General features: G+C 39.4%; 1 protein-coding gene across 2 annotated transcripts in view; it reads right to left on the bottom strand.

The window, feature by feature from the left end:
* ARL15 (ARF like GTPase 15) overlaps positions 1 to 26,391 on the bottom strand; it is a 466,036-nt gene that overhangs the window by 216,541 nt on the left and 223,104 nt on the right. For both annotated transcript variants that reach the window (XM_068990589.1, XM_068990590.1), the window contains exon 4: positions 7,362 to 7,570. In XM_068990589.1, coding sequence (XP_068846690.1) covers positions 7,362 to 7,570 — 209 coding nt within the window. The remainder of the gene's footprint in view (positions 1 to 7,361; positions 7,571 to 26,391) is intronic.

Raw genomic sequence — 26,391 nt, 5'->3', positions numbered from 1 at the left:
GCATTCAGTGGAAAACTGACTTCCAAACTCTCTCCTTTCCCCAAGATTAAACTATAACAGAATGGAGTACATCTGTAAGAGATGGACAAAAAAATAAATGTATCTCATATCATTTTAGGATAAATATATGTCCCATAAGGGAGTTTTCAAACTGCTCACACAATAAGTATGTACACTGTTCTATGTGAAATCAAATCAGTATTCTAAAATGCTGCCAAGAGGCAGGTCAAGATACTTGGAAGACTCTTAAGATTTAACGTATATGACACTTTACAATGATTATACCACAAACACATAGAGACACACATGTTTCTCTCCATATACAGAAAGTAATACTAAATTAAGCTAGGATTTTATGTGATTTAAACACTGCTTTGCACTTCTAATAAAAGATCTGTCATGTAAAATCAGAGATGATATTCATTACTTCATAGAACTACCAAAAAAGAACTGCTCTCCTGTCAAACAGTATAAATATAAAAATTTTAAACTAGCAGATTATTTACAAACAGTGTCCCAAAACTTTAATCTTTCTAAACTCTCTCTGACCCTTTGTAAAAAGAGGGAAATGTACAAAATGTAGAAATAATTATCTATATAAAAGAAGTAATTATAATTAAATGTAATAGTTAAGTAACATAAAACATATACTAGCACTCTCTTCCAGAAGAAGTCTAGACTACAAGTGAGAACTAAATAAACTATTCATGACATGGTAAATACTGAAAGCACTATTCAAAAAAGATGAATACTGATAATCAAAACATGGTCTAGGGGAATTCCCTGATGGTCCAGTAGTTAAGAATCTGCTTTGCAATACAAGGACTTGAGTTCAATCCCTGGTAGGGGAACTAAGATCCCACATCCTATTAGTTAACTAAGCCCAGTCACTACAACTAGAGTGAAAGACACCACATGATACAACGAAGATCCTGCATACTGCATTAATATACAACAGGGCCAAAAAAAAAAAAAAAGCATAAAAAAGTAATGGTTATAGCATTACAGTTCAGCTCAGTTCAGTTGCTCAGTCGTGTCAGACTACTTGCAACCCCATGGACTGCAGCACACCAGGCCTCCTTGTTCATCACCAACTCCTGGAGCTTGCTCAAACTCATGTCCATTGAGTTGGTAATGCCATCCAACCATCTTATCCTCTGTCATCCCCTTCTTCTCCCACCTTCAATCTTTCCCAGCATCAGGGTCTTTTCCAGTGAGTCAATTTTTTGCATAACGTGGCCAAAGTATTGGAGTTTCAGCTTCAGCATCAGTCCTTCCAATGAATATTCAGGACTGATTTTCTTTAGGATTGACTGGTTTTATCTCCTTGCTGTCCAAGGGACTCTCAAGAGTTCTCCAGCACCACAGTTCAAAAGCATCAATTCTTCGGTGCTCAGCTTTCTTTATAGTCCAACTCTCACATCCATACATGATTATTGGAAAAACCATAGCCTTGACTAGTTGGACCTTTGTTGGCAAAGTAATATCTCTGCTTTTTAATATGTTGACTGGGTTGGTCATAGCTTTTCTTCCAAAGAGCAAGCATCTTTTAATTTCATCACTGCAGTCACTATCTGCAGTGATTTGGGAGCCAAAAAAAAAAAAAGTCTCTCACTGTTTCCATTGCTATGAAGGGATGGGATCAGATGCCATGGTGTTAGTTTTCTGAATGTTGAGTTTTAAGCCAACTTTTTCACTCTCCTCTTTCACTTTCATCAAGAGGCTCTTTAGTATTTCTTTACTTTCTGTCATAAGGGTTGTGTCATCTGCATATATGAAGTTATTGATATTTCTCTTGGCAATCTTGATTCCAGCTTGTGCTTCATCCAGTCCAGCATTTCATATGATGTACTCTGCATATAAGTTAAATAAGCACGGTGACAATATACAGCTTCAACATACTTCTTTCCTGATTTGGAACCACTCTGTTATTCCATGTCCAGCTCTAACTGTTGCTTCTTGACCTCCATACAGACTTCTCAAGAGGTAGGTCAGGTGGTCTTGTATTCCCATCTCTTGAAAAATTTTCCACAGTTTGTTGTGATCCACACAGTCAAAGGCTTTGGCGTAGTCAATAAAGCAGAAATAGATGTTTTTCAGGAACTCTCTTTGCTTTTTCAATGATCCAGCAAATGCTGGCAATTTGATTTCCGGTTCCTCTGCCTTTTCAAAATCCAACTTGAACATCTGGAAATTCATGGTTCACGTACTGTTCAAGCCTAGCTTGGAGAATTTTGAGCATTACTTTGCTAGTGTGTGAGATGTATGCAGTTTTGCAGTAGTTTGAATATTCTTTGGCACAGCCTTTCTTTGGGATTGGAATGAAAACAGACATACCTGCAAATACTCTTCTATTCTTCTTAAACAGAACACCACATTCTATGTACATCGTGCATGCGGGCACAGTCAGTTGTGTCTGACTCTGTGACCCCATGGACTGTAGACCCCCCAGGCTCCTCAGTCCATGGCATTCTCCAGGCAAGAATACTGGAGTGGGTTGCCATTTCCTCCCCGAGGAGATCTCCCAAACCCAGAGAATGAATCTGCATCTCCTGAGTCTCCTGCGTTACAGGCAGATGCTTTACCACTGAGCCATGGGGGAAGCATGTACATCACAATAATGCACTGAATTGCAATTGAACAAAAATTGAGAAATGCCTAACCATAAATTTCAACTTTATTGCTGATATTTTAATTTAGAAGTTGTACATTTCTATGCTACAATTAATGAGCCATGGAACCAACAGTGATCTAACCTTATAATTCTACTTCAAATTTCTATGTTTCACACTTTCATATCCTTTTTAACATTTTTAAAAACTGACGTACAGTTGATTTTGGGGCTTTCCTCATAGCTCCATTGGTAAAGAATCCAACTGCAATGCAGGAGACCCCAGTTCGATTCTTGGGTAGGGAAGATCCACTGGAGAAGGAATAGGCTACCCACTCCAGTATTCTTGGGCTTCTCTGGTGGCTCAGCTGGTAAAGAATCCGCCTGCAATGTGGGAGACCTGGGTTCGATCCCTGGGTTGGGAAGACCCCTGGAGAAGTGAAAGGCTACCCATTCCAGTATTCTGGCCTGGAGAATTCCATGGACTATACAGTCCAGAGGTTGCAAAGAGTGGGACATGACTGAGTGACTTTCACTTCACTTCACAGTTCATTTACAATGTTGTGTTAGTTTTCATATTTTTTAATATTTTCTTTAATATAAAATATTTGAGTTAATTCAGTATTTTTGATGCATTATTCCTGAAAAAGTTAAGTACTTTTGGATTAAGGATATGAAAGAATATCAGATCAGATTAGATTGTAGAAAAGATACACCATGTCTTTCATGTTGACAAAATGTGCCATTTTTAAGACACTATAATGCCCAATAAAATGAAAACAGGATTTTAAAAAGCTGGGAGGTAAAAGAATCAACTGTGTAGAAAGAAAACAGGATTACTTTTATTGGCTACTCTATCAACTTAACTTCTCATAAAATCCTCCTGATCTATTAAATAACTTCAGAACTGAAGTATGCTCTCCTATGGGAGTTGTAAAACAAATTAGATACAATTACAATTCAATACAAATTAAAAAAATCAACGTATTTACCCTTAAGATGATTCTTGTTTTAGAAAGCTTTATCATTTAAGTAGATGAGAATTTTCCCTAATGAATCAAATGGGCCACTTGACATAACTATAGAGTTTTATATTATGTTTTCTACAGAGAGAAATAGTTGATATGAGTAAATTCTGGAAAACTGTGGTAACTACACCTCCCTAAAGTGAATACAACAAACATCTGTTGCAAGAACTGCTTGGCTTTCAGACAGTATGTAAAGGGTGTCCTTTTTCCCAGTGTTTTGCTATTACCCAAAAAAAAGCTTATTTATTTAAAAAAATTTTTCTCTACTGTCCAGTCTCAAGGCATAAAGTCTTAAAATTCTGGTAAGTTAAACGCAGATCATTACCAAGTAGGTATATTACAGAAAGAAAAACTGCGATGCACAAGACTCCACTTGCTTTCTAAAAAAGCAACAAAACAGTGGGGCATGTTGCTCTTTATCTGTAGGTTACACCATAATTTTAACCATTGTTCCTATCTTAGTTCTCAACACAAACCTAGCAAAACTTTCATTGCAGAGGGAGGAACTAAATATATAACTTCTGGAGGATTTTCACCCTCTGTAGGAATCCTAGTGATAATTCAGTTTTCTCCTATGGTTTTCACCAGCTCCTACCAGTTTCTAAGCTCAAGAGTGAACTGATATTCTTCTTAAATGATAAATTAATTCTTACAGTTTTACCTAAGTGATAGGGTAAATAACTGCAAGTTTTTTGCAAATACATTAAGCACACAATGCAATAATTTCAATGAGAGTAGGGAAAGAATTGATGAGCCTCTATGCCCCATTTTTTGTAACTGCATCAAAGTACTGATCTGTGCTTCTTGGTAAACTGAATGCATTTTCCCTGATCCTGAAAGGACAGAATTTTACCTAAAATACACAGGTATTTTGCAGAGTAAAACATCATCTTTTTAGTATCTGGCAATTAGTGCACACAAATTAGCAGGTAGAAATGAATAGAAATGTTTATACGCAACAAAGCAAGGGACACGTAATACCTTTAGGCTCAGGAAAGGAAGTAATAAACAGATGACCACTTCTCAACCCATTTCTAATAACATGTAACTCTGTTTACTTCTTAATCTTCTCTGTCCTCTTCTATTTATGTCCACTCCCAACAATTTTGAGGTTACTGTTTATAAAACTTTTAAGATTTATTTTCATAATTCCATTTTTATGCTAACAAAAAGGTATTAATTCCTAAAACATTCCTAGGAGTATTTCAGGAAAGCATCATAATACTACATGGAGAAACCTCTGTCTTACAAGCAATGGGGAAAATAGGAAGCTTCCATTTTTTTCTCTCTCAAATTCAAAGTAGGTTTGAGCACTTCACTGTGTCTCAAGTTCAAGATCTGCAATGGAATTTGTCCATGAATTCAATTAGGGCAGTCTACAACATAAACATGCACCCGGTGCAGTATGTGTGTATGTAATCACAGGGAAATGCTTAGAGCAGTCTTCAAAACAGCATTTGCAAATCCCATCACAAGTGGAAATTTTGTAGAAAATTCATTTTAAATGGATATGAATAAAAAGGAAAGTCAAAGACACATATGCTCCAGTATATACAAGCTTAGAATAATTTTCAAAGTATATCTATGATTACCCTACATTCATAACCTCTTCTATCTGAAAAAATGAATTGTCAGGCGAGTGTATTCTCGGTTGTGTCTCATCTCAACAAAAATTTGAAGTGACAGACGTTAGATAGCTGTCCTCTTCCTAGAAGAGGCAGCCAGCCAACAATCACATGGCATACTCTTAAGCAATTAATTGTTACAAGCTACCTTTATTCAGTGTAGCAGTCTTTAATTCCTAAGGAGGATTACTATGAGTCATATGTTAGGTTTATGGAACACATTAGCTTCATTTTTTTGATGTCTATGGAAACATATAAACAGCTTCTAATTTAAAAGCAAAATAGGGGACTTCCCTCGTGGTCCGGTGGCTGGGGCTCCATGCTCCCAACGCAGGGAGCCAGGGGTTCGACCCCTGGTCAGGGAAGTAGATACCACATGCTGCAACTAAGACCCAACACAGTTAAAGAAATAAATAAAAACAAACATTAAAAAAAAAAAAAAAGCAAAATAAAATCTTTTCAGCTATAGCACATGTCTTTAAAGTGATTTGTGTTACATAGTATCTATTTCATATCATAACCTATATTTATTCATGTATAAATACATCTATGTATTACTACACATAATATGTTATTAAACATGTATTAGTAACACACAAGATGTTATATTGTCTATGTATATTCTGTAATACATTCATATTTTCCACAGTAAATCTAAGGATATCAGTGCCTTTTCAGCAAATCACCTTATAATCATAAACTAATCTAACATTTATAACTAACCATCATTACACTATTACATCTGTTTTACAGACAGAAAAACTGGTGTTAAGAGGTTAAAAAATGTACCTGAGGTCTTAAGAAGCAATCAGGAAGGCACCACAATTACAATGCTGAAGATCTGTACATCGCTGATTGAATAGATTTGTATTTTTTTAATCTTAATCATTTAATATTATCTGTATGGTATTTCACAATATCTAAAAAAGGTTAGCACCACTTAATGCTGAAAAAGGCAACTAAAGATACATATAAGCTCTGTTTAATAAGAAATCCTTGCCTTCTTTACTATTTTCCTAAAATAAATGAAAATACTCTGTATATCATACCTCCTACACTTAGTACACTTCAAAGTGAATTAGGAAATTAATCCCACTCACTTCTCATTAAAAAAGAATCACATTATTCCCATTTCACAGGTACGAAAGCAGGCACAAGGACAAAGCTATCTGCCAACAGGTCTCACTCAAAGTGGGAGGGAATCTGGAATTAGAACACGTTATATGCTTGGCTCCTCATCTGTTTTTCAGACTAAAGGGCAGTGTGGCTTCTATTATTCTAAAGTCAATAAAAGAAAAGCACAGAACTTTTCAAGTAGGGGGAGGTGGTGGTGATAGAACATCCTTGAGAGTTACAGGTGAAAAGGAGTACATCAAAAGTTTAGATTTCACTGTACTGAAGGTTAAACTTCACTATCATTTAAGTTTTGAAAGCTATTCATGTATCTTATTACTTTAGTACCATGAGTCAGAAACTCTGCTGAGACCGTGGTTATCTGCCCACAATTAGTCTCATGCTTTTATAGGAGAGATACAAGCTAAGAAATGAAATGAAATATGGAAGATAAAGAATGGGTCCATATTAAAAGGTATTCGGTGGCATGGAACTTGCAAGATAAGACATCAATTTTCAGCCTCGCTGATTACAGAATAGTACCCACTGCTTCTAGTGAGCAGAGGGCATTACAGGGGACAACAACATGACATCTGAGGGCGAATGATGCCTGGTAACACACATGATGCCTTCCTTGAAAAGAAGAATGAACTAAGTAAGCTGGTTGGCTAAAAAAACAAAAGTTAAATAACCAGACCTTTAGCCCTCAAAAATAGATGAGAAATATCTTCAGATAAATCCTCTAACTTTTGCTAAATGGTTAAAAAAAAAAAAACCACCTATGATCTCGAAGTGGGATTCGAGGTATGAATAATAACGTCCATAAGATTAATACAGGCTTTCTTTTTCCATAACCTAAAATTTCATGTTGAGAAACAGTATAACCAGCATATCTCTAATTACAGGAATTTTTTCAGATTCCAGCATGGCAGCACAAGCGCAACAGACAGACAGACCAAGAGTTGTTACCTTCGTGAGACATACCTCTTGTACTGATCGAGCAGCTGGCTTGTCTTGATGATTGGCCAGTATTAAAAAGGGTAAAGTGCATAATTGTGGGTGCTGAAGAGCTGAGTGCAGTTCATTTCTAGCAGTCTCTAAATCATCTTCTGAAGAGGCACTGTCTAATACAAATATTACCCCTTGAGATCCTTGGTAGTAGCGGCTCCAGTATTTCCGGATATTATCAGCCCCTGTCAAAAACAAAACAAATTCTCATTTTAAAAATAGCTTTCAGCAACATGAAAAATGTTCCCAACAATAATTTCCTATTGGACACCAACATTGCTTTGAAAATTAAGCGCAGAGATCACATTTGATGAGAAAAAAGGCATTGGAGTCAATGGGTGGATACAGCCTTGAAGGAGAACACAAAAGTTTAAGAGTCATTCTTCATGCCTTTCTTATCAAAATATGGAAGAAAGAATCAGGCTAAGTACTTCTTAAACTCAAAAGAATGTTTAAAGATTTGCTTAATAGTCCTGAATAAACTACCCTCTCTATAAACTGAGTCTGAGCCTAACTCAGAGAGCAGAATAACAAAGCTGTTCACCAAGGCTTCTCTCCATACCATTAACATCAGTAAGAGAACCACTTAGTGATCAGGGCAACCTTGTTTAATTTAAAACAGAAAGCTATTAGGACAATACCTTATGTGTCAAAGTGCTAAACTCTTGATGAAGTAAAATCTTGGCCTTTGGCATATTTGCATAACTCCATTTGGCAAGAATCTACCAGTCAATGCAGAAGACACAAGAGATGTGGGTTTAGATCCCTGGGTCAGGAAGATCCCCTGGAAAAGGAAATTGCAACACACTCCAATATTCTTGCCTGGAAAATTCCACAGACAGAGGAGCCTGGTGGGCTACAGTCCATAGAGTCCCAAAGAGTCAGATATGACTGAGCATGCACGCACACTCATGGCCTCAGTGAGGTGGATATTCATAAAATGAGACAGGAAGATTCTCATCAGCCAGGGCCAAGTCTTATTCCTTATTGTGTTTCAAACATCTAGCACAATTTACAAGTTTGATACAAGAATGAGGAAAATGAGGGAAGAAGGAAATGGAATTATATACTAATTAGGCTTCCAACTCTGAGGAAACTGGGGATAAGAGAGGTGAAGTGACTACACTCCAGTGATGTATACAGTAAATCACAAACTTGAAGTCTGCGTCTGAGTAAGTAGACAACTTGCTCAGGGAAGGCATGGGTATTTCCCACTATATCATGATGAATAATTCCTTTTCCTTGATTCATGAATAGCATCTGCAATTTGTATGTGTGTATGCATGCATGCATGCATGTGGGGAGGGGGGGTGGAGGGGTGGAGCTATATAACCAATACAAGTTATGGGTTAACAAAAATTTGATATCAAGAAATTTTACCAATTTCATACATATAATCAAGTTATGACTAGTTAAAAACTATATTTTAGTCATCTACGGAACACCTAGCTTCTATGGTGGATCTAGTGTGCTTAGAGTTAGGAATTCAGAGCAGAGACTGGGACTGGTGTGTACTGGCTGCTAAGAGTAAAATGTGTGACTCTTCTCAAACTGTGTTCAGTGAAATCATTTTGGTAGCTTGGAAATGGACAGTGTAGGAGTATTTTCCCCAAGAAAAATCAGGAAAAGCTATCTGTCCGGTCTTTTCTTCCCCTGGAGAGCCAATTTACCATGGGATAACACAGAGAAGAGGAAAGATTATAAAGGGACATATTAGGGTTCTCTGGGAGTAAGGGATGAGTCATCTGTTCAGTCTGGGCAAGTCTCTTAAAAGAGTAATATCAATCAAACGGCTACCATTTATTAACCACTTCTACATTCCAGAAACAGAACTAAATATTGTTGAAAAAACAGCTCAGGTAACTCTTACAACAAACTTTAAAAGGGAGGAATAATTGAATTAGGCTTTGAAACTTATTTTGAGATTCTAAAATCTCGAGTATTCATTATAATACTGTATAAAAATAACCAGGTAAACATTAAGATCAAGGAAATTTGATGTTGAATAACCTTAAATATCTAGACTAGAGATCTTTTCAAGAAAATTAGAGATACCAAGGAACATTTCATGCAAAGATGGGTGCAATAAAGAACAGAAATGGTATGGACCTAACAGAAGCTGAAGACATTAAGACGAGGTGGCAAGAATACACAGAAGACTATACAAAAAAAGATCTTAATGACCCAGATAACCATGATGGTGTGATCAGTCACCTAGAGCCAGACATTCTGGAGTGTGAAGTCAAGTCGGCCTTAGGAAGCATCACTACAAACAAAGCTAGTGGAGGTGATGGAATTCCAGCTGAGCTATTTCAAATCCTGAAAGATGATGCTGTACAAGCACTGACTCAATATATCAGCAAATTTAGAAAACCCGAAAGTGGCCAAAAGCCTGGAAAGGTCAGTTTTCATTCCAATCCAAAAGAAAGGCAAGCCAAAGAATGTTCAAACTACCACAACTGTACTCATGGCGCAGGCTAGCAAAGTAGTGCTTGAAATTCTTCAAGCTAGGCTTCAACAGTACATGAACTGAGAACTTCCGGATATACAAGCTGGATTTCGAAAAGGCAGAGGAACCTGAGATCAAATTGCCAACATCCGATGCATCATAGGGAAGCAAGAGAATTCCAGAAAAACATCTGCTTCATGGACTACTCCAAAGCCTTTGTGTGGATCATAACAAACTATGGAAAATTCTTCAAGAGATGGGAATAGCAAACCACCTTACTGCCTTCTGAGAAATCAGTATGCAGGTCAAGAAGCAACAGTTAGAACTGGACATGGAATCAATACTGCAGGGAGAAATATCAATAACCTCAGATATGCAGGTTACACCATCATTATGGCAGAAAGTTAAGAGGAAATACAGAGCATTTGGTGAAAGTGAAAGAGGAGAGAGAAAATGCTGGCTTAAAACTCAACATTCAAAAAACTAAGATCATGGTATCCGGTGCCATCACTTCATGGAAAATAGATGGGGATACAATGAAAACAGTGACAGAATTTATTTTCTTGGGCTCCAAAGTCACTGCAGATGGTGACTGCAGCCATGCAATTAAAAGATGCTTGCTCCTTGGAAGAAAAGGTATGACCAACTTAGACAACCTACCAAAAAACAGAGACATTACCAACAAGGGTCCATCTAGTCAAAGTTATGGTTTTTCCAGTAGTCATGAATGGATGTGAGAGTTGGACTATAAAGAAAGCTGAGTGCCGAATAATTGATGCTTTTGAACTGTGGTGTTGGAAAAGACTCTTGAGAGTCCTTTGGACAGCAAGGAGATCCAACCAGTCCATCCTAAAGGAAATCAGTCCTGGGTTTTCACTAGAAGGACTGATGTTGAAGCTGAAGTGCCAATACTTTGGCCACCTGATGTGAAGAACTGACTCACTGGAAAAGACCCTGATGATGGGAAAGATGAAAGCGGGAGGAGAGGGGGATGACAGAGGATGAGATGGTTGGATGGCATCACCGACTTGATGGACAAGAGTTTGAGAAAGGTCTGGGAGTTGGTGATGAACAGGAAAGCCTGGTGTGCTGCAGTCCATGGGATTGCAAAGAGTTAGACAGAACGAAGAGACTGAACTGAACCTTAGATATGCAAAGACAGAGGATACAAGCAGGGTTGATGCCTATCCAACCAAGAAAACAAAACAAGGAGAGGAAATTTATGCTCAGTTCAGTTGCTCAGTCATGTCCGACTCTTTGTGACCCCATGAGTGGCAGCACACCAGGCCTCCCTGTCCATCACCAACTCCTGGAGTCCACCCAAACCCCTGTCCATCGAGTCAGTGATGCCATCCAGCCATCTCATCCTCGGTCGTCCCCTCCTCCTCCTGCCCCCAATCCTTCCCAGCATTAGGGTCTTTTCCAATGAATTAACTCGTCACATGAGGTGGCCAAAGTACTGGAGTTTCAGCTTCAACATCAGTCCTTCCAATGAACACCCAGGACTGATCTCCTTTAGAATGGACTGGTTGGATCACCTTGCAGTCCAAGGGACTCTCAAGAGTCTTCTCCAACACCACAGTTCAAAAGCATCAATTCTTCGGCCCTCAGCTTTCTTCACTGTCCCACTCTCACATCCATACATGACCACTGGAAAAACCATAGCCTTGACCAGACGGACCTTTGTTGGCAAAGTAATGTCTCTGCTTTTTAATATGCTATCTTGGTTGGTCATAACTTTTCTTCCAAGGAGTAAGCGTCTTTTAATTTCATGGCTGCAGTCCTCATCTGCAGTGATTTTGGAACCCCCCAAAAATAAAGTCTGACACTGTTTCCACTGTTTCCCCATCTATTTGCCATGAAGTGATGGGACCAGATGCCATGATCTTCGTTTTCTGAATGTTGAGCTTTAAGCCAACTTTTTCACTTTCAATTTATGCTAGAGATTATTTAATACATAGTTAATTAGTTTCATAAGTGATGGTAGAACTAAGAAAACAACAGTGGCACTGAAATTAGCATATCTTAGGTCAAGTTCCCTACGTGCAGAGCCTGAGATGTGTCTCTTACACACTTGAGTATATGCAGAGTTCTGTCAGGACAAACTGGAGTGAAAGCAGAAAGGGACCATGCAAAGATATGGTTTCAGAAATCTAGCCTCAGCCTGATCCAATGAGGCATTCTAGAGTGTGGACTGAACTGAGGAAGTCACCCAGTCCAAAAGGCAAGGGGGCTGGGCTGTTTTACTCCTGAATAGTCACTGGCTATGAGTCATCCCTAGGGAACAGAGAGGGTGGTGGGGCATGATCTCATAATCTCCGCAATATATTTCATTGAGGCAATTACTGTCAGCCAAGGGCAGGCCTCTGGAGAAGGGTACAGGTGTGAGTCATTAGCAGCCAATACCCGCAGCAGCTGGGAGATGGAGGCACTGGCCCAATAAAGGAGATCTGGGTAGGATATCAACAGCATCTGCTACAGGCTACATCCAGACATTATCCATATGAGAGAGAAACATCCATAAGCTTGAAGAACAAAAGTAGAGACAGTATTACCTGGTGGTAAATGTCTAAAACAACAAAAATGCTGTGTGCACATGTATCCATACACAAGCTTTTTATAAATTTTACCAACAAAAATGATGTGTAGAGCACAATTTTAATATAATAAGAATATATGCAACATACCTTATCATAAGGTATATTCCATAGAGCTCATTACTGCTCACAGAATGCTTTCACTGATTTCACCAAACTTTTGTATCTATAGCCAACCAATAGCTGAGGTTGACCAACTACAGTTCTGAAATAACTGTTGGTTGTACGAAGTGTTTACATGTATTAATTCATTAGCCATGATAGTCTTATGAAGTAGGTGTTTTTATCACTCTCATTTTATCAATAAAATGTGTCCAATTTTATATTATGTCCAAGGCTGAGCAACTAGGAATATACTTAGGTCTAGCGTGATTGAAATAGAAGGATCATTGACTACAAAAGTGACAAAGCCCAATAAAGAACTCTACTACCACATAAGCTAAGGCAGGGTGGGGAGAGGGAATGGAACCTGTTAGAATAAAAGGTACCTCAGTGCTTATACATATTAATGCTCAGAGTGGGAACCTGTCCAAGAACATTTCCCAACCAATTAATTGAACGAATAGTATTAAGTGCCTATTCTATACAAGTCACTGAGCTACAACCTATAAGAAGTATTTAGAAAGCCATTATTCCTCTTAGCTCAAACGCTCAAAGCTTGTAAAGTAATCTTGATCAGAAATGAGGCCTGCAACTGTATGAGAGGAAGAAAACATGGCCATACAATTGGAGGGTATCCAGGGAGTCAAGGGCTTCCCTGGTAGCTCAGCTGGTAAAGAATCTGCCTGCAATGCGGACTCCTGGATCAGGTTCCTGGGTTCGATTCCTGGGTCAGGAAGATCCGCTGAAGAAGGGATAGGCTATCCACTCCAATATTCTTGGGCTTCCCTGGTGGCTCAGCTGGTAAAGAATCTGCCTGAAATGTGGAAGACCTGGGTTCGATCCCTGGGTTGGGAAGATCCCCTGGAGAAGGGAATGGCTACCCACTCCAGTATTCTGGCCTGGAGAATTCTATGGACTGTATAGTCCATGGGGTCACAAAGAGTCGGACAATACTAGGCAACTTTCACTTTCACTTCAGTGAGTCAAGTATAACAAAAAGAAAACCAGATGCATGTTTTAATGGAACCTGTCCAGTAGAAATGCATGGAACATACTAGAACACCAACTCGTGAAGTGTTTTCATCTGTCATATTTTGGAGCACATAAGTCACCTAGTGAGATGAAATGACAATCCTAGGGCTGTCTTGGTAGATGAAACAAATCCAAAGACAAATACCACAACTTTAAAGAATGCCCTGTGCATGGGGATGACCCACAGAGATGTTATGGGGAGGGAGGTGGGAGGGGGGTTCATGTTTGGGAACACATGTAAGAATTAAAGATTTTAAAATTAAAAATTAAAAATAAAAAAAAAGAATGCCCTGTGTATGACATAATATATGAATACATTATTATTAAAACTGAAAGAACTTTTTCTTTAATCTTTAAGCCACATCTGCTCAACCTTAGCATTTCTGACTTTCATCACAAGCTCTGAGCTTGGAATTCTGAGTACCATTTCAGCCTTCCACACAATAGCTTCAGTCAGCAGCAGCTTCAATACAGATCAGGGCCATGTAAACCAGCACAGGGTGATGGGTGGGATACAGCTGGTTAGTCCAGCCGAGTGGCCTCAGTTCAGTTACCAGATTCAAATAAGAAATGGATGTTGTCATCCACCCAGCTGCCAGGTGCTTTGAGATGTGAGCCTAACTAGGGAAATTCAGAACACCTGTTTGATGCCCACATCTCAGCCTTCCTAACTCACAAAGCAAATCTACACAGGGTAATGCACACAGGACATAGTATCCAACAGCAGTTAGGGCCCACTCTTATTTTAATGATTGGAAACTGCTTGCTCTGTGTCCCTGAAATTACAATTGTTATATAAAAAGGATAAATACTAAACTCAAACCTGATCTATATTTTCTTCTTTTAAATTAAAAACCAAATGAGGGGTTTAAACAGTAGAGGGATTGGGTAGAAGATGTTGCCGAATATTCTCATTACCCAAGTTGGATACCTAACAGCTAATTCTGAGAGCAATCAATCACAACAGCCTGGTTCAAGGCATCACAACAAGAGAGAGAAGACAGGAACATAAAGTCCTCCATGGCAGGTTCATTTCTATGGCACACCACGGACTTGTTCAATTAATTTCTCTAAAAGATATCAATCCTAAGTATTCATTGGAAGGACTGATGCTGAAACTGAAACTCCAATATTTTTACCATCTGATGCAAAGAGCCGACTCACTGGAAAAGACCCTGATGCTGGCGAAGACCCAGGGCAGGAGGAGAAGGAGACAAGAGGATGAGATGGTTAGATGGCATCACCGACTCAAAGGATATAAGTTTGAGCAAACTCCGGGAGATAGTAAAGGACAGGGAGGCCTGGTGTGCTGCAGCGCAACACAACTTAACAACAGAACGACAAAAACAAGAGCTATCTACTCAGCATCAGATACTAACTTAGGTGCTGGGGACATAGAAGGAAACAAAACCAGACCAGACTTTCAGTCTTCATAGCACTCACATTCCAGCAGAGCCATTCTATCATTATAGAGGTTAAAAACACCAGGGACTGGTACTCCCAGCCTCTCTCCGGCCACATGGGCATATGAGTCAGTTCTGGTGAAACGGGACTCAACAAAAGTCTGCTAGGAGCTTCTCGAAAGATTTTGCTCCTCAGCAACAAGAATGATGCCCAAAGAGAGCTGCCTCTTTCTTCCAGTGTTTAGATTTCATTAGGTGGGTGGGTGATGCTTTGAATACTGCTAGTCTTCTAACAGCTTTGAAGGAGACATACCACTATGTTGAGGATGTCAGAATGGGAAGACAGAAAGAGCCTGGATCTTTGAGAACAGTGCGGAGCAGCAGAACCTATCCCCTAAATTATGAGGACTCATTCTTTGAGCACACTAAACGCCAATTATTCAAGCCAATTTTAGAAGACAATTTTGTTATTTGTAGCATCCCCTCCCCCACAAAAAAAGCTCAGTTCCCTCATATTAAATTAAGAGGCTAGGGTTAGGCTAACTACATGTGGCTACTGAGCCCTTGAAATGTAGCCAGTGCAACTGAATAACTGAATTTTCTATATTATTTTAATCTATTTGGCTTTGTCCAGGGCACTCAGGCAGACCAGGCTCCAGCAGCCAGAGAACATTCCCAGACAAAGAATTCCAGGAGGTTTAAGCTGTTGAAAAGTCAGTCTGGTGCTCACGGAAATGGAGTGATAGGGGACACCAACAAAGGTTCCCTCAGCTACCTCCCAAAATAGCATATAAAGGTCAGTTTAGGCCATTTGACTAGCTCTTTCCTCAGGAGCAGAAGCCCCACCCCCACCCCAAATCATTATTATGTGTAAATAAATAACCAAGACTTGATTTACTCAATTACCATATATTTTCTAGCCGAAGAAGTAGCCATTCCTCAAGATATTTTCTAGAGACTCAGGGAACAACATTCTTTTCATAATTACAAGATGTTATTTGTTATTTTCACCACATTGACATTTTCACTAATGGTGCAAAACAAAGGTGAATAAACCTGCAGGCATCCTATCATGATCATAGGTACTGGCTGTAAACTAGTAGTCACTGTACCCTTGACCACCATGTAGGGATGGGGGTGGGGTGGCATGAATTTCACTTAAGAATGAACTAAATAAAGCAGTAAAAAGTCTTAGTTTTATCAAATCAGCTCTTAAAAATGCCATTTTTTAAAAAAATGAAATGAGAAGCAGACAAAAAGCATTTCTGCTACACACCAAAGCACCTGGTTGTTTGGAGGATAACCACTGGAGCAACTGAACTGTGAGCTAAACTAGCTGTTCATAATTTCCTGGAACCACATTTTTACTTGAAGTTTCAACTGAAAAACTATGATTATATTCAGTCTTGAGTAGCTGATAGACATTTTCTCAAAAATGATTCTGTAAACTTAAAACTTGAAGAAAAACAACTGACACTATTTGTTTTGAGTGGTAAAATCTGTTCTCAAGCCAAAACAAGAATTTTGGAAAAATTTTTGTCTCACAGAGATCTTGACAGCCACTCAATGATAAGATTGATGATGATATTAACAGATATTTATAATAAAATGTGTCAACATCTGAAAGATCTACCTAACTTATTTATCAATATTTCCCAAATGAAAAATGTACAATGTACAAAATCATGCATAGATAAAAAAACACACTCAAAGCACAAGACTGATCAATGGATATAACATTACCAAATAAAAAACATTCACTGAGGTGAATTTTTCGGATACCACATTGCAAATGATGATTAAAAAATACAAAGTGAAATTTTTTTTGTTTTAGTTAAAGAATAAAGTGTGAAAACTTAGTCAGAGAGTCAGTTCACTCGCTCAGTTGTGTCCGACTCTTTGCCACCCCATGGACTGCAGCATGCCAGGCCTCCCTGTCCGTCACCAGAGTTTACTCAAACTCATATCAATTGAGTTGCTGATACCATTCAACCATCTCATCCTCTGTCTTCCCCTTCTCCTCCCACCTTCAATCTTTCCCCAACATCAGGGCCTTTTCAAATGAGTCAGTTCTTCATATCAGGTGGCCAAAGTTTTAGAGTTTCAGCTTCAACATCAGTCCTTCAATACATATTTAGGACTGATTTCCTTTAGGATGAAGTGGTTGGATCTCCTTGCAGTCCAAGGGACTCTTAAAAGTCTTCTCCAACACCACAGTTCAAAAGCATCAATTCTTTGGTGCTCAGCATTCTTTATAGTCCAACTCTCACATCCATATATGACTACTGGAAAAACCATAGTTTTGACTAGACTTTTGTTGGCAAAGTAAAGTCTCTGCTTTCTAATATGCTGTCTAGGTTGGTCATAACTTTCCTTCCAGGGAGTAAGCGTCTTTTAATTTCAATGGCTTCAATCACCATCTGCACTGATTTTGGAGCCCCTAAAAATAAAGTCAGCCACTGTTTCCACTGTTTCCCCATATCTGCCATGAAGTGATGGGACTAGATGCCATGATCCTAGTTTCCTGAATGTTGAGCTTTAACTCAACTTTTTCACTCTCCTCTTTCATGAAGAAGCTCTTTAGTCCTTCTTCACTTTCTGCCATAAGGGTGGAGTCATCTGCATATCTGAAGTTATTGATATTTCTCCCGGCAATCTTGATTCCACCTTGTGCTTCCTCCAGCCCAGCGTTTCTCATGATGTACTCTGCATATAAGTTAAATAAGCAGCGTAACAATATACAGCCTTGATGTACTCCTTTTCCTATTTGGAACCAGTCTGTTGTTCCATGTCCAGTTCTAACTGTTGCTTCCTGACCCGCATATAAGTTTCTCAAGAGGCAGGTCAGGTGGTCTGGTATGCCCATCTCTTTCAGAATTTTTCAGTTTATTGTGATCCACACAGTCAAAGGTTTTGGCATAGTCAATAAAGCAGAAATAGATGTTTTTCTGGAACTTTCTTGCTTTTTCGATAATATATCAGATGTTGGCAATTTGATCTCTGGTTCTCTACCTTTTCTAAAACCAGCTTGAACATCTGGAAGTTCACGGTTCATGTATTGCTGAAGCCTGGCTTAGAGAATTTTAAGCATTACTTTACTAGTGTGTGAGATGAGTGCAATTGTGCAGTAGTTTGAGCGTTCTTTGGCATCGTCTTTCTTTGGGATTGGGATGAAAACTGACCTTTTCCAGTACATAGTAAATATTGAAATATAAGTATCAATACATGCACATAAGATATTATATATAAACAAAAACTCTCTGAGGTCTCAATAATTTAAGAAAACAAAGGGTATAGGATCCCATATAGGTTTTAATAATTATAGACTGTTGTTATTGTTGTTCAGTTGCTAAGTCATGTCCAATTCTTTGTGATTCTATTGACTGTGGCACACCAGGCTTTGCTGTCATTCACTGCCTTCCAGTGTTGGTTCAATCAAACTCATGTCCATCAAATTGATGATACCATTCAACCATCTCATTCTCTGTCACCCCCTTCTCCTCCTGCCCTCAATCTTTCCCAGAATCAGGGTTTTTTTCAATAGGTCAACTCATCACATCAGGTGGCCAAAGTACTGGAGCTTCAGCTTCAGCATCAGTCCTTCCAGTGAATATTTAGGGTTAATTTCCTTTAGAATTGACTGGCTTGATGTCCTTGCAGTCCAAGGGACACTCAAGAGTCTTCTCCAGCACCACAATTCAAAAGCATCAATTTTTCAGTGCTCAGCCTTCTTTATGGTCCAACTCTCACATCCATACATGACTACTGGAAAAATCACAGCTTTAACTATAGGTACCTTCATCAGCAAAGTGATGTCTCTGCTTTTTAATATGCTGTCTAGGTGTTTCATAGCTTTTCTTCCAAGGAGCATGTGTATTTAATTTCATGTCTGCTGACAGAGTCCACAGTTATTCTGGAGTCCAAGAAAATAAAATCTGTCACTGTTTTCACTTTTTCCCCTTCCATTTGCCATGAAGTGACAGGACTGGATGACAAGATCTTTGTTTTTTGAATGTTGAGTTTTAAGCCAGATTTTTCATACTCCTTTTTAATCCTCATCAAGCAACTCTTTGGTTCCTCTTTGCTTTGTGCTGTTTAGAGTGGTATCACCTGTATATCTGAGGTTGTTGATATTTCTCTCGGCAATCTTGGTTCTGGTCTGTGATTCATCCAGCCTGGTATTTCTCATGATGTACTGCACATAGAAGTTAAATAAGCAGGGTAACAACCTTGACGTACTCCTTTCTCAATTTTGAACCAGTCTTTTGTTCCATGACCATTTCTAACTGTTGCTTCTTGGCCTGCATACAGGTTTCTCAGGAGGCAGCTAAGGTGGTCTGGTATTTCCATCTCTTGAAGAATTTTCCACAGTTTGTTGTGATCCACACAGTCCAATGCTTTAGTATAATCAATGAAGCAGAAATAAGACTTGGAATTCCCTTGCTTTTTCTATGATCTAACTGATATTGGCAATCTGATCTCTGGTTTCTCTGACTTTTCTAAATCCAGTTTGCATTATCTGGAAGTTCTCAGTTCAGGAACTGTTGAAGTATAGCTTGAAGGATTTGGAGCATTACTTTGCTAGCATGTGAAATGAGTGCAGTTGTACTATAATTTGAACATTCTTTGGCATTGTTCTTTCTTTGGGATTAGAATGAAAACTAACCTTTCCTGGTCCTGTGGCCACTGCTGAGTTTTCTAAATTTGCTGGCATATTGAATGCAGCACTTTAACAGAATCCTCTTTTAGGATTTGAAATAGCTCAGCTAGAATTCCATCACTTCCACTAGCTTTGTTGATAGTAATGCTTCCTAAGGCCCACTTGACTTCACACTCCAGGATATATGACTCTAGGTGAGTAACCACATCATTGTGGTTATCTGAGTCATTAAGACCTTTTTTGTATAGTTCTTCTGTGTATTCTTGTCACTTTTTCTTAATATCTTCTGCTTCTGTTAGGTCCTGTACCATGCCCATCTTTGCATTAAATGTTCACTTAGTATCTCCAATTTTCTTGAAAAGTTTTCTAGTCTTTCCCATCCTATCATTTTCCTCTATTTCTTTGCATTGCTCACTTAAGAAGTGAAGTGAATTCGCTCAGTTGTGTCCAACTCTTTGCGATCCCATGGACTGTAGCCTACCAGGCTTCTCTATCCATGGGATTTTCCAGGCAAGAGTACTAGAGTGGGTTGCCATTTCCTTCTCCAGGGGATCTTCTCAACCCAGGGATTTAACGTGGGTCTCTGGCATTGCAGGCAGATGCTTTACCCTCTGAGCCATAGCTCTGTATGTTCACCTAAGAAGATTTTCTTATCTCTCCCTGCTATTCTCTGGAACTCTGCATTCCATTGTTATATTTTTCCCATTCTCCTTTGTCTTTCATTTCTCTTATCTTCTCAGCTATTTGTAAGGCCTTCTCAGACAAACACTTTGCCTTCTTGCATTTTTTTGTGTGGGATGGTTTTGGTCACTGCCTCCAGGACAATGTTATGAATCTCCATCTATAGTTCTTCAGGCACTCTACCAGATCTAATCCCTGTATCCACTTGTCATCTCCACTGTATAATCACATGGGATTTGATTTAGGTCACATATTAATGGTCTAGTGGTTTTCCCTACTTTCTTAAATATAAGTCTAAATTTTGCAATAAGGAACTGATGATCTGAGCCACAGTCAGCTCCAAGTCTTGTTTTGCTGACTGTATAGAGTTTCTCCAACTTTGGCTGCAAAGAATATAATCAATCTAGTTTCAATATTGAACATCTCATGATGTCAATGTATAGAGTCATCTCTTGTGCTATTGGAAGAGGGTTTGCTATGACCAGTGTGTTCTCTTGGCAAAACTTGGTTAACATCTCCCCTGCTTCATTTTGTACTCCAAGGCCAATCTTGCCTGATTCTCCAGGTATCTCTTGAATTCCTACTTTTGCATTCCAATCCCCTACAATGAAAGGACATTGCTTTTTGGTGTTAGTTGTAGAAGGTCTTGTAGGTTTTCATAGAACCATTCAACTTCAGCTTCTTTGACATTAGTGGTTAGGGCACAGACTTGGATTATTGTGATGCTGAATGGTTTGCCTTGGAAACAAACAGAGACCATTCTGTCATTTTTGAGACTGTACCCAAGCACTGCGTTTCAGACTCTTTTCTTGACTATGAGAGCTTTAACATTACTTCTAAAGGATTCTTGTCCACATTAGTAGATATACTGGTCATTTGAATTAAATATGCCCATTTAGTCCATTTTAGTGCAACTAACTCCTAAAATGTCAATGCTCACTCTTCCTACTTACTTGACCATGTCCAACTTACTTTGATACATGGACCTAACATTCAATTTCCTATGCAATATTGTTCTGTACAGAATCAGACTACTTTCACCGCCACCATATCTGCTACCAAGCATCATTTCCGCTTTGGCCCAGTTTCTTCGTTCTTTCTGGAGCAAGACTTTAGCTCTTCCTCAGTAGCATATTGGACTCCTACTGACCTGGGGGGCTCAACTTATAGTGTCATATCTTTTCATCTTTTCAAACTGTTTATGGGGTTCTCAAGGCAAGAATACTGAAGTGGTTTGCTATTCCCTTCTTCAATGGACCATGTATTGTCACAAATCTCCACCATGACCCATCCATCTGGGGTGCCCCCTGAACAGCATGGCCCAGAGCTTCATTGAGTTACACAAGGCTGTGAGCCATGTGATCATTTTGGTTAGCTTCCTATGATTGTGATTTTCATTCTGGAATCTGTGGGATGGTAGTTCTTGCTTCCTTCTGCCTTCTGGATGGGGTTAAGAGGCTTGTGCAAGCTTTCTGATGAGAGCAGATCAATGGGTCTTGATCTGATGAGCAGGGACCCTCTCAGTTCAGTTCAGTCGCTCAGTCATGTCTGACTCTTTGCAGCCCCATGGACTACAGCACACCAGGCTTCCCTGTCCATTACCAACTACCAGAGTTTACTCAAACTCATGTCCATTGAGTCGGTGATGCCACCCAACCATCTCATCCTGTCATCCCCTTCTCCTCCTGACTTCAATCTTTCAAAGCATCAGGGTCTTTTCAAATGAGTCAGCTCTTGGCATCAAGCGGCCAAAGTATTAGAGTTTCAGTTTCACCTTCAGTCCTTCCAATGAATATTCAAGACTGATTTCCTATAGGACGGACTGGTTGGATCTCCTTGCAGTCCATGGGACTCTCAAGAGTCTTCTCCAACACCACAGTTCAAAGGATCAATTCCTCAGTGCTCAGCTTTCTTTATAGTCCAACTCTCACATCCGTACATGACTACTAGAAAAACCATAGTCTTAACTAGACAGACCTTTGTTGGAAAAGTAATGTCTCTGCTTTTTAATATGCTATCTAGGTTGGTCATAATTTGTCTTCCAAGGAGTACGCATCTTTTAATTTCAGGGCTGCAGTCACGATTTGCAGTGATTTTGGAGCCCCCCAAAATAAAGTCTGCCACTACTTCCACTGTTTTTCCATCTATTTGCCATGAAGTGATGGGATCGGATGCCATGATCTTCGTTTTCTGAATGTTGAGCTTTAAGCCAACTTTTTCACTCTCCACTTTCATCAAGAGCCTCTTTAGTTCTTCTTCACTTTCTGCCATAAGTGTGGTGTCATCTGCATATCTGAGGTTACTGATATTCCTCCTGGCAATCTTGATGCCAGCTTGTGCTTCCTCCAGCCCAGCGTTTCTCATGATGTACTCTGCATAGAAGTTAAATAAGCAGGGTGACAATATACAGCCTTGACATACTCCTTTTCCTATTTGGAACCAGTCTGTTGTTCCATGTCCAGTTCGAACTGTTGCTTCCTGACCTGCATACAGGCTTCTCAAGAGGCAGGTCAGGTATGCCCATCTCTTTCAGAATTTTCCACAGTTTATTGTGATCCACACAGTCAAAGGCTTTGGCATAGTCAATAAAGCAGAAGTAGGTGTTTTTCTGGAACTCTCTTGCTTTTTCCATGATCCAGTGGATGTTGGCAATTTGATCTAAGTTGATGGTTCACATATTGTTGAAGCCTGGCCTGGTGAATTTTGAGCATTTTTTTACTAATGTGTGAGATGAGTTCAATTTGAGGTAGTTTGAGGATTCTTTGGCATTGCCTTTCTTAGGGATTGGAAGGAAAACTGAACTTTTCCAGTCACTGGCCACTGCCGAGTTTTCCAAATTTGCTGACATATTGAGTGCAGCACTTTCACAGCATCATCTTTTAGAATTTGAAATAGCTCAACCGGAATTCCATCACTTCAACTAGGTTTGTTTGTAGTGATGCTTGCTAAGGTCCACTTGACTTCACATTCCAGGATGTCTGGCTTTAGGTGAGTGATCACACCATTGTGATTATCTGGGTCATGAAGATCTTTTCTTCTGTGTATTCTTGCCACCTCTTCTTAATATCTTCTGCTTCTGTTAGGTCCATACCATTTCTCTATGCTTTATTGAGCCCATCTTTGCATGAAATGTTCCCTTGGGATCTCTAATTTTCTTGAAGAGATCTCTAGTCTTTCCTATTCTATTACTTTCCTCTATTTCTTTGCAATGATCACTGAGGAAAGCTTTCTTATCTCTCCTTGCTATTCTCTGGAACTCAGTATTCAAATGGGTATCTCTTTCATTTTCTCCTTTGCTTTTTGATCCTCTTCTTTTCACAACTATTTGTAAGGGCTCCTCTGACAGCCATTTTGCTTTTTTGCATTTCTTTTTCTTGGGGATAGTCTTGCTCCCTGTCTCCTGTACAATGTCACAAACGTCTGTCCATAGTTCATCAGGCACTCTATCAGATCTAGTCCCTTTAATCTATTTCTCAACTTCCACTGTATATCATTAGGGATTTGATTAAGGTCATACCTGAATGGTCTAGCGGTTTTCCCCACTTTCTTCAATTTAAGTCTGAATTTGGCAATTAGGAGTTCATGATCTGAGCCACAGTCCTCTCCCAGTCTTGTTTTTGCTGACTGTATACAGCATCTCCACCTTTGGTTGCAAAGAATATCATCAATCTGATTTCAGTGTTGGCCATCTTGGTGATGTCCATGTATAGAGTCTTCTCTTTTGTTGTTGAAAGAGGGTGTTTGCTATGACCAGTGTGTTCTGGAAAAACCCTATTAGCCTTTGCCCTGCTTCATTTTGTACTTCAAGGACAAATTTGCCTGTTTCTCCAGGTGTTTCTTGACTTCCTACTTTTGCATTCCAGTCCCCTATAATGAAAAGGACATCTTTTTGGGGTGTTAGTTCTAGAAGGTCTTGTAGGTCTTCATAGATCTGTTCAACTTCAGCTTCTTCAGCATTACTGGTTGGGGCATAGACTTGGATTACCGTGACAATGAATGGTTTGCCTTGGAAACAAACAGATATTATTCCGTTGTTTTTGAGATTGCATCCAAGTACTGCATTTGGACTCTTTTGTTGACTATGATGGCTACTCCATTTCTTCTAAGGGATTCCTACCCACAGTAGTAGATATAATGGTCATCTGAGTTAAATTCACCCACTTCAGTCCATTTTAGTTTGCTGATTCCTAAAAAGTCAGTGTTCCCTCTTGCCATCTCCCGTTTGACCACTTCAATTTGATTGGAAGCCTTGATTCATGGACCTAACATTCAAGGTTCCTATGCAACGTTGCTCTTTACAGCATCGGACCTTGCTTCTATCACCAGTCACATCCACAACTGGGTGTTGTTTTTGCTTTTGCTCTGTCTCTTCATTCTTTCTGGAGTTATTTCTCCTTGATCTCCAGTAGCTTACTGGGCACCCACCAACCTGGGGAGTTCATCTTTCAGTGTCCTATCTTTTTGCCTTTTCATGCTGCTCATGGGATTCTCAAGGCAAGAATACTGAAGTGGTTTGCCATTCCCTTCTCCAGTGGACCACATTCTGTCAGAACTCTCCACCATAACCTGTCCTTCTTGGGTGTCCCTACATGGCATGGCTCATAGTTTCACTGAGTCAGACAACACTGCTCAGTAAATCTTCAGTGCAATAGTCTGCCAATGGGTGGGGCTGTGCTGACTTTCTGTTACTTGTTTGGTCTGAGGCAACCCAGTCCTGGATTCCAGGCTCTATGGTAGCACTTTTGAAGACCTCCAAAAGGATACAGCCAATATGCGCCTCCCTGCACTACCACGGCTGTGTCCCTGTCCCAGTGGCAGGGCACTGCTGACCCCCATCCCTGCAGTGGACCCTCAAACACTTACATATCTTTAATATCAAAAGAGATCAGTAAGATCCACTATAATTTGGCATAAATACAGAGTTGGTTTCAAATAAAGATGTTACACTGAATAATCTTTCCTCTCCCCTGACCATCTCCTATCAAAGATAGGCCAACTGGAGCTGAGAGCAAAATCTCAAAATTAAGAGGTCCGTATAGCAATCACACTAATCTCACTAGTCTAATTATGTTTGAATTCTAACCCAGTGGTCACATGCTTTGTGCTTAGAAAGATTCTCACAAAGTGTGTTACCCACCCAGGAGATTCTGAGACAGGTGGTCCTCAGGCTATCTTTCGCAAAAAAAAAAAAATTGTAAACACTATACAAGCTGATACACCAATTGCCCTCTTTTCTTCTTATCTTCAACAAACATCCTGGATGTCTGTGTTACTCTAAACACTATTTTACATCATTACCTTCAATGTCGATTCCTAAAAACTGTACTTGAGGACTATGTTTGCTGTCTGATAGCTGCCCTGCTCCTATGTTCTCACTGTGGTTCACACTCTTATCACTTTCTGTCTAGATCATCAGAAGAGTATTCAAACTGGTCTCCTCACTTCTGTCCTGGTGGTAATCCAATGAAATTACTAATACTTGTCCCAAAAGCTAGCTCAGATTATATCACCACTGTCCTCAAAAATATTAAATGTCTATAACTTTAAATTCCCAAACTACTTGATTTAGGATTTACAGTTCTCTATGATCTGGCTTCAACTGGCTACTCCTATGTCATTTCTCTATTACTTGCCTGTAAACCCCACAAATGCAACTTCTGCTCTCCTGAACCAGATCCAGGCTTTGCAGCTTCACTTTGATTGTCTTACCCTTCTGCCACATCAGTTCTCCCTTCAGCTCTCGTTCATTCAAATTTCTAAACTCCATTCAAGAGCCAGATATAATCACCTATTCCACCAAGCTTCCCATGATCTTCCAGTTGGAAATAATTTCTCTGAAAAATTAGCTATTTCTCTCGTTTCTGCTCATAACACTTCCACCCTGCAACAGTTATCTGATGGCATATATCATCTTCCTGGTTAGACTGAAAGAGCCACATGGAAGTTTGTGCATTTATGTGACTCATTAATTCCATACTTTGACTTCATCCAACAAGAAGACTTACATATAATGGACATCCAATCATTATTTTTTCAGTGAATTGAGTAGTCTTTTATAAAATACTTATTCAGAATTCTCAAA

This window comes from Capricornis sumatraensis, chromosome 18 (genome assembly GCF_032405125.1).
Source record: "Capricornis sumatraensis isolate serow.1 chromosome 18, serow.2, whole genome shotgun sequence".
Classification (NCBI taxonomy): domain Eukaryota; kingdom Metazoa; phylum Chordata; class Mammalia; order Artiodactyla; family Bovidae; genus Capricornis; species Capricornis sumatraensis.
Note: the sequence above shows the minus strand (reverse complement) of the source record. Positions and strands in the feature narration are given on the sequence as shown.